The sequence below is a fragment of the Perca fluviatilis genome, chromosome 22, assembly GCF_010015445.1.
Source record: "Perca fluviatilis chromosome 22, GENO_Pfluv_1.0, whole genome shotgun sequence".
In the NCBI taxonomy this organism is placed as follows: domain Eukaryota; kingdom Metazoa; phylum Chordata; class Actinopteri; order Perciformes; family Percidae; genus Perca; species Perca fluviatilis.
The window spans coordinates 15,929,278-15,938,857 of NC_053133.1; the positions used below are offsets into that span (position 1 = coordinate 15,929,278).

Below are 9,580 nucleotides of genomic sequence, written 5' to 3' on the forward strand. Positions count from 1 at the left end.
TTGTTCATTTGTTTTATTCTTTCATTTCAGAGTACAATAAGACATTGAACTGCATGAATTTCAATAAAAACATGGAAAAATTGGGGTGTTCTAAAACTTTTGACCAGTAGTGTACTATACTATGACTTTTTTCCCCTTTTTTCTAAATACTATACTATGACTTTTATCGACTTTTTTGACATACTATACTATGACATTTTTCGAAATACTATACTATGAAATTTTTCGAAATAATATACTACAACTTCCATCCTGGGACTTGAACCAGCTACCTGCCTGCCAAGTCCCTACTGACTGCGCTACAATACTATGCCTTTTTTTGACTTTTTCGACATACTATACTATGATTTTTTTTTTTTTTTACATTTTTTGACATAGACTTTTTTCGACTATGACTTTTTTTCGACATTTTTATGACACACTATACTATAACTTTTTAATGAATTTTTCAACATACTATGCTGTTATGGCTGTGGCTCAGGTGGAAGAGTGGTTGTCTTCAAATTGAGTCAGTGAGTCAAACCCCTGCCCTTGCAGTCCCACGATAAAAAATACTATTTTTATTTTATTATTATTTTCGACATACTATACTATGACTTTTTTCGAACATACTATACTATGACTTTTTAACCAACATACAATACTATGACTATTTATGACTTTTTTCGACATACTATACTATGACTTTTTATCGACATACTAATACTGTGATGTTTTTATGACCTTTTTAACAATTATGCTATGAAGGCTGTGGCTAAGGTGGAAGAGTCTACCAATACTATGCTATGACTTTGTACAACATACTATGACTTTTTTATCGACATACTATACTATACTATCTAATCAAAATCTAATAGTCACGAGAACAGTAGCACAGCACTAGTTTATATATATTGGATTTGACCTCTAACAGTCCTCAGAGGTCAAATCTGACTTTCTTCCACATCTGAAAATAAACATTATGGTATGCACCTACTATGTCATTTTCTCATTAAATAAACTATTGTTGTGGTGTTCTGCTCTACTAAAATAAAAAAGATGTCATAGTAAAGTATGTCATTAAAATGTTTCAGTATAGAAGGCCTACAAAATGTATTAACAGTGTCATAATATATTATGAAGTAAAAATGTCATAGTATAGTATGCCATAAAAAACTTTCATTAAAAAAGTCATAGTATAGTTTGCCAATAAATTCTCATTAAAATGCCATAGTATAACAAAGTCAATGTCATAAAAGTCATAAAGAATTCATAGTAAAGTACCGATGAATTTATCTTCAGGATTCCTGCATATACTCTGTTAAATCAACCCCTCACTGTTCAGGAAAAATATTTGTCATACAGAAATAATATAATCATTTAAAATATCAGTTAATACATGGATGCAGTATTTTATCTTAATGCATAATAAACAAGATAATAACTCTTAATTTGTATGTTTTTAGGTTCTTTGCCTTCACTAACTGCCGGGACAACCAGGTGCCTTTCCTGTGCAATGACATCACAGGTGTCTGTGATGACAAGCCGTCTATCTTGCAGTGTGATTGGGAGTCTGACGAGAGTGGCTCCCCTCCTCCGGATTATAACTCTGCTTTTCTATACCCCACCCTCTAGCATGTGTTCCTGAACCGATTTACACATGGTATATATTTTCTTGCTCATAATATTTAGTCAACTAAAAATGTAATCTGCTTTTCAACTTCAATCCTCTACCTCATTATAATATCTGCATTTATTCATCTGTCGTCCTTTTTCCTCCTTCAGCCAGAGATAATTTCTCTAGATTTAACACAAAACATCACTTTGTTTTTCTTCAGTTCCCAAACCCATATGCTGTTGTACAACAAAGCCTTACCAAGTATTATCTTGCATTACAACACACAACCCCTTCCAAGAGCAGCTAAGTATTACCTGATAGTACTTATCATATGCAGTTATGCAGAATGTATTTACTGACCTACAACTATAAGAGCTTATTGTATTGGTACCTCATGTGCTGAGCTTTGTGAAAAGGAACACTGCTGTATGAAATAATAGTTCCTTCTACACAGCTACTATATGCTGGAAAGAAAGTTATTATATACTGAATTATATTATGTGTTAGACAGGATGTATCCATCTGTATTTATTGTAATGCTGTAATCATTTCATGGATGAGGCTGTATCTCACGGTGAATGTTAATATCCACTCAGTTTAATTTTGGTTATTTAAGGTTATAATGTTCAGTTTTACTGAAACAAACTTAAAAAGGTAATGATTTGTCCACCCCAATAGTATCAATGGAGGTGGAGGTCTCAGTAATACAAACTACAGTCTGCAAAATCACCAGAGTTGAATAATTTCTCTAAAACAGCTTCAACAAAAACATTGTAAGCCTCATAAACATAGCATGAATTGCAGGGCTGATATACTAGACTGCACTGCATACATAATGAACTGGCAACTGATTGGATATTTAATTCTATATTAAGTATCCTTGGATATAGAATCAAGTCAAATTATTCAGATTTGACAAAAATGTATAACATATACTTCATTGGGCTGTTTTTTTTGCCATATATTATTTACAAAAATATTGAATGTACTTTGATTAATAATTAAATATTGTTTGTCCTTAACAAGAGCTGAAATGATTAGTCCATAGATAGAACATTTACTATTTTAATAACCTATTAGAAAACAAAAATACCAAACATTTCCTAGTTCCAGCTCAATTGTGAGATTTGCTTCTTTTCTGTCTTACGTGACACTAAATTGATTATTTCTGGGGTTTTGACTGTTAACAGATGAAACAAGACATTTGAAGATATTTCTTTGACAAAATATAGACCGAATGATTAATCACAAGATAAATCATTGAAATCAATCATTAGTTGCAACCCTATAAAACATACAATCACTACACATCCACTACAATATTGGCATCTAACCCACTTTATAAACATCTGCTTCCTGACACAGACACGGTATTAACATGCAATCTCTGTCTGGATAGTGAAAACATAATTGAATTGAATGAATAGATTGCATGTTAACCCCATTCAAATGAAGTCCAAGTGCCAGTGACAAGTAGGCAAGAATGTACAGTTAAGGATGATAAAGCCATCTCACTATGTAATGAGTGAGCAATGACTACATTTAAAGATTATTAATCATTGAAGAATGGAATTGTTAATTTAGTAAAATCCTACCCAGATGTTGACATTAGTGTTTCTATAAACTTGTTTTAAAATATTTCATTTAGAAAAGCTGTAATGTACCCAATTGCAAGACAAGACAAGACCCTGCATGTATCAGTTTTGGTATTCTTTATTAAAATACTGCTGTACACACAAATATTGCAAAATTTGAGACAATGAACACAAGAGGGGCTAAAACATACTAAGATGGTGATTGTAGATGTGTTGATGTCGGGGAGGAGAATAAGGTCATCTCTAATTTTAACTGGAGTGTTTGTGTTGTGTTGTGGAAGATAGTGATATGAGGACTGACATTGTGTGGACCGAGTTGGGTGGGGTGCGTGTGTGTGCGTGTGTGTGTGTGTGTGTGCGCGTGTTTTCACCACATTCACCAAATATGTTTTTGTCTGTTCATTTCACTGAAACGGAGGAAGTAGTACATGATCTAACACAGCCAGCTCCCTGCAGGTTGGTTACCCTCAAGTACAGACCATCCACTTCGATGACAACTTGGAAATAACGTAAAAGCCAAGACACTGTTCCCGTTTACACCAACCACCTTAATTTGTCTCTTATCTGACAGTGTGCTTCATACATGAGACCCTGTTTTTCTACAGTCTTACGTATGTACACGCTTGTCAAAAGCTACAAAGAACTAGGCTAAGGCAGAGAAATCAACAACAGTGGTTAGACAGAGCTTGGATTGATCTCTTTATCTGGGTGAAGCAAGTTTGCACCAAATTTATTTTTAAGAGATTCAAATCATCAACGGAATATGAACCGTACTTTAGGGCAACATGAAATCCCTCACAGCGTGATCTCCACAGTGCCACTTACTTCCTAAAACCTCCACCTGAAGACAGCCCACCCACTCCACTGTAGCCCATCTGACTGGACAGGGGGCGACCAATGACAGCCAAACACATTCAATCATTGGGCCCCACCAGCTGTTAGTCATCCTGAGAGAAATCCAAGCCATCCGAGTAAGTGCTGGAGACTGCTTTGTCTCCAGCACGTTTGTATTTCATGATCTTTAAAAGTCAAATAAAACAAGACCAAAAAAAAAAAAAAAAAAGACTTGTGGTGCCTTGTTTCTCCTTTGCCATCCATCCCTTCCCCTTTCCCAAAACCCCTGCTGGATTTGGTCCACAGAATAATAAAGTTGAATTTAGGGATAAATGAATTCCCCTCCCAGTTCCCATCATGCATTCCTGCACAATGTCTGACAAAGAGAAAAACTAGCTAGAAAAATCACAAAAAGTGTCACTTTTTCTCAAATGTAGAGGGACCAAGACCCCCGAGGGGAAGGGAAGATTGGGATAAAAGCAGGAAGAAGAGGGGAGAGTAAGAGAGAGAGGGGGGGGGGGGGGGGGAAGAGAGAGGGGGGGGGGGGAGGGGGGGGGGGGGGGGAGGGGAGGACGGGGGGGTAACAGAAAAAAAAAAGAAAGAGAAGGTGGGGGGGAAAAGAGGGGGGGAAAAAAAAAAACACCTCACAAAAGTCAGCTGTGGCTCCACCTCAACAAGAAGCCCCACCTAAGGGCTACAACCAAGTGCTGGACAGCCAAACAAAAATGACCCATCCTTAAGCAGTTCATGTCACGATAGCGTCCATTAACCAAAGGTGGTTGCTGCATATGGAACAAACACTTGTTAGACGGCATTCGGAGAAAACACCCCTTCCTCAGTGCCAACAAAAACCACGTTTTCCCCTCCAAATCCCAGTCCATGATAGCCCACCCATCTACACATATGAACAGAGTGTTCCACAATCTCCTGAACTAAAATGTCAGAAATCCATTGATCTTTCTACTTATCCCCGCTCCTAAGTGGTTTCCGTCTCTTTTGTTTGTAGTCTGCTCTGGTATTTATGTCCGTGTGTGACTTTAGCTCTCTGTACACCGTCTCGGTAGAAAAAAAAAAAGTTATCCTACTTTTCTCATGGTTCGTTTCTTGTTTTGTTCCCCAAATCTAAAAAAATGTCATCATACTCGTTCGTCACAGGTTCCGTTATTGTCCATTATTTTTTTTCCTTTTAAAAAAAAAGTTTTATTTTGGTCACGGGTCAGTGTATGTGCAGTACTGTCTTGTCTCCCGGCCCTCTGTGTGTCCATGAGTGACCTTTCTCATCCGTTTCGTCCTCCATGTGTGTGCTCCTGGTGTCCATCCTTCCTTTGTGTGGATGGTTGTACTCATTCTCACATGTGAGGATTTTCTGATTCTCTTTATTTAATGCGATAGTAAACTCATTTTCAAATTTTGGACATCACATTGAGCTTTAGAAATAAAACTGGGATGATAAGGTCTGTGAGGTTCATATTGCTTGTAGAGTCATGTAAAGGCTTGTGAAGTACAGAAGGTCACAGCAAACAGCGGGGAAAAAAAAAAAGGAAAAAAAAAAAAAAAAAAAAAAAAGGGCTGGTTGAGGTTGTTATTGTATATAAAAGGGGGGTTTTTGTAAAATCCATAGTTCAGTACCAAAAAAAAAAAAAAAAAAAATTTTTTTTATTTTTTCAGAGCTTTCTGTTGGTTTTGATTTTTATTGTGCTCGCGGCTTCCCACATTCCAGTTCTGTGGTTGTCATTCTGTGTCCTGTTCGGCTTTCCATCTCTCTGGCTTCACTGTGTTACGTGGTCCAGTCATCCCTTCACCTGTGTGTATCTGGTCCTATCTCCATTGTCCTTCCTATTCACTGTACTCTGGTCCTGTCCACCTCGTTGATGGTGCCAATTATATACATAATATAATATATATATATATATATATATAACATATATATATATATATACATATATATATATATATAATATATATATATATACATATACATACATAGGATAATACAATTAGTGGAAGGAGGTTAGCGGGAAACAAGGGTAGAGAGAAGGTATGACATGCAATATGTCCTAGACCAGAGTCTGACCGTGGATGTTGCAGTAATGTGGCATGCACTGTAGCTAGTCACCTACCAGGGTGCTCCAGCAGTTTAAAACATTTAAAGAAAAATGGAGTCAGTCAGCATCCCTAAAGTAAGTTGTTTGAGCAGTTGCACAGAGGGGATACTGGTGGAGTTTAAAACACAACTTTAAAGTTAAAAGAAAATAACTTTATTAACAGACTGCAAATTGAACGAACTTAAGGAAAAATCTTTGAATTGGGCACCAAGTGAGGCAGCTGGAGGCAGGAAAATTCAATTTAGATTAGAAATAGAATCACATGCTCATTTACACCAAGCACTACAGTTGTACAGGGAAATCAACCCGATGGGGTATGCTGATAATGCAGGTTGAAGGATGAATATAAATACATACATATGCAAACAAGCAAATCAATTAACACATTTAGGAGGAAATAAAGAGATTAATGAATGAAGATTAACAAACATATTTTATGTTAAAGGTAGAAGCATATGTGACAATTCCTCCTTAAAATAGACCCCTTTAAAATAACAAGACTACTCATCCCTGCAAGGAAACACGGTCAGAAACGGAAACCTCTGTCACTTGACTTTCTGTCCATACATGGTGCTGGACCATTTTCTCGCAGGTTCCAGAAGACACTTCCTCCTTACTAAAAGTCAACCAGAAACTGCATTTTACAACCTGCATTTTCTTTTGAATACATCCATTATTGTGTGCAGTCTCATCTGATTATTGGAAATCCAAAACAGTCACAAGCTCCAAAACCACTGATGAATTCAAAAAGCTCAACATCAAAAGCAACTGTGAACAGATATGTCAGCTAATTTATTTGAATATTTAGCTGCAGTCATATTATAAAATATGAGCAACTCCAGATGAACATGTCTGTTTTTGACTCCACATCAGATTACCATCAACAAGTTGTAGCTCACCTTTCACCTTTGCAGATATAATTTACTCCTGCCTCTCCCTTTTCTTCCTCCTCTCTGCCTGTCTCACCCTGTCAAACGTTTTCTGCACTGTTGGACAAAGTGAAAATTATTGAAAACCAATCCACCGATCATGTTGGCATCCTCCAACACTAGTTGCTCTAGACTTACTTGTGTGGAAATAAGTTCATCAAAATTGGATATCTAACGAAAATTTAAGATCTTACTTTTCAGTACAGATGGTGTCTTTTTGGAGCCAACATGGCTGTTACAACTGCATCCCGTGGTCCTTTGCTGCCTGTCAATCCCCTCTCTCTCTCTCTCTCTCTTTTCCCCACCCTCTGTCTATCTGTACCATCTAATTAAAGTGCATAAAAAAGGCCAAGAAAAAAATTATAAAATAAAAAAATACTAAATATTTGCTGTCTTATGACTGTCGTGACTCCAAGTTTCTGCTCATTGATCTGCTCTTGTTACAACGAAACAAGAAGACACAGGAATGGACTGAACAGTGTGAAGGTTCTACTTCTGTTTCTACCTGCAGATATTTGGATGTCAAGAAACACCAACAGCCGGAATAGGTATGTTTGGAGACTTCCCTGCACTATCTGAGCTGAAACTGATTTAACTGGACGTCCGTGCTCTACTTAGTTGAAGCATCTAGCATCTTGCACTGACCACTAATAGCTGTGTGGGATAATCTGTATTTTGTGAATGTGGACAGCATTGACAGCTTTGCAGGTGGTGCATTCTTGCTCAAATATATTTGTTTGAAAAAGTCAAAAGCACAGCTCCAGACTGAAACTAAATGCTTGCATTTTGCGACCATTTTTTGAGACAGTGCGAGTACGGAGTTCCGAGTACAGCGGAGGACTAACCCTTTTACAACTACTCGCATGTGCAACCTGCAAATTTGACAACTGTTTTTTAATTTCACATTGAAAAACAAAAAAAAAAAAATAAGGCGATCTTTAGCTGTCCGTTAGTTGTCTCGTCGCACAACTCGTCGTAACAGTCCAACCACAGCAAAATATATGCACGCTTCAAAATCATGATGTTTCAATTCCATAAGTCCATATGTTTGTTTGATCCAAAAATTGATGCAGCTGCATCCATTTTGTTTAAAAACTTTACATCACATACAGCGCACGTTTTCTAGCCCAGTTTTATTACTACAGTCTGGCATTTTCTTGTTCTAATCAATAGTTGTTGTCTGAACTTATGTTGCCGATATCTTGTGAGACCTGCTGGACATCTAACAAAAGGCAGAAACAGAAATCATTTGCAATTAGGGAGGTAAAATCTAACACAAACTACTTTGTTTAGTGGTTGTGTACAGAGTCAGGGAGGAAAGAGGAAGTTGGGGAATAAACGAGAAGAAAGATGAGGTGATGGTAGGTTGTTTCACACATTTAATTTGTATCACAGCTTAGACTAAATTCAAGACAAGACTGCAAAGCCTACAATGTACCGTACAACATCCTGTGTGCACACAACTTCCCTCTTAGCTGACTAAACCAAAGGCCTATTTCCAGCCACCACCCGAGAATACTCACACACGCTTTCTGCTCTATGTCTTGTGAGATACAAACTGTCACTTTGTTAGTTGTTAGAAAGTATTGCTGAACAAAAATGCAGTGCCCTTCACATACCTTGGCCAGGTCCTCCTCAATAACATCATTTCTCATCTGCGATGCATCCAGTTGTGTGTAGAATCGAGCTCCAATCATTGGCATAATGTCATTGACGCTGCGCAGACGAGACTGTTCAGTCAGCAGATACCTGCACATACACAAAAACATCAGAGGTGAGGATCATAGCGCCCCCCACCCAATAATTAAAACTGGCCAGTGCAACCCACTCCAAAAACCTATTATAGTTTCCTTTATATTAAATAAAGACATTTGCACCGTAAATTGATGCAGAAAAGGCACAAATTCTTGCAAGTGTTTGACGCTTGATCAACTATAAACTAATGAAGTTTGACACCTAAAATCCTTTCAAACATATACTGTATGTTAACAGCATTGTTAGTGTAAAACCTGAACTCTGCAGGTATGCCTACTTCATTTAAAAGAGCAGATGTTACTGGCCAACCAGATCCAAGCCTCGTCTAATGGTTTGGATTTGTTACACGTGGCATTGACAGATTTTGGATGACTGGGTGGCTATAAATTATGCAACTAAATCAGGTCTAAACTCAACCAACCCAAATCTAAGAAGTACAGTGAATTAATCGAACCATCTTTAGAGGCCGTATAAGCACACAGTGTTCAGAAGTTTAAGTGTAAAAGCTTAAATATATTAATGTTGTCAAGACAAAAATGTCAATTTTTAGCTCCTCTACAGTACTTGAGCCCCTTCGCACACCCTGAATGTGCAGGGACATTTCCTGCATGGGGTCATGTGTGAATGAGAGCAGGGATCAATATACAGTGAAATCTGTGCTGCCAACTTCCCACCTCAGGACCTAGTAACACTCCATGGAAAATTATGCAATGGCTGTGGTGTGACTGCAAGCAGAGACATTGCAGGGATAAGTACTGTTGGGCT

General features: G+C 37.5%; 2 protein-coding genes across 5 annotated transcripts in view; one reads left to right on the top strand and one right to left on the bottom strand.

Annotated features, from left to right (window-relative positions):
- flt1 (fms related receptor tyrosine kinase 1) overlaps positions 1–4,255 on the top strand; it is a 40,668-nt gene extending 36,413 nt beyond the window's left edge. The window contains exon 30 of the mRNA XM_039789675.1: positions 1,446–4,255. Coding sequence (XP_039645609.1) covers positions 1,446–1,614 — 169 coding nt within the window. The 3' untranslated portion in view covers positions 1,615–4,255. The remainder of the gene's footprint in view (positions 1–1,445) is intronic.
- Positions 4,256–6,347: 2,092 nt separating this feature from the next.
- pan3 (poly(A) specific ribonuclease subunit PAN3) overlaps positions 6,348–9,580 on the bottom strand; it is a 15,226-nt gene continuing 11,993 nt past the window's right edge. For 3 of the 4 annotated variants that reach the window (XM_039790202.1, XM_039790201.1, XM_039790205.1), the window contains 2 exons: positions 8,680–8,809; positions 8,179–8,282 (listed from right to left, as the gene is read on the bottom strand). In XM_039790202.1, coding sequence (XP_039646136.1) covers positions 8,247–8,282; positions 8,680–8,809 — 166 coding nt within the window. In that variant the 3' untranslated portion in view covers positions 8,179–8,246. Of the gene's footprint in view, positions 7,118–8,178; positions 8,283–8,679; positions 8,810–9,580 lie in introns of those variants that run through there. The other variant, XM_039790204.1, reaches the window with a different exon arrangement.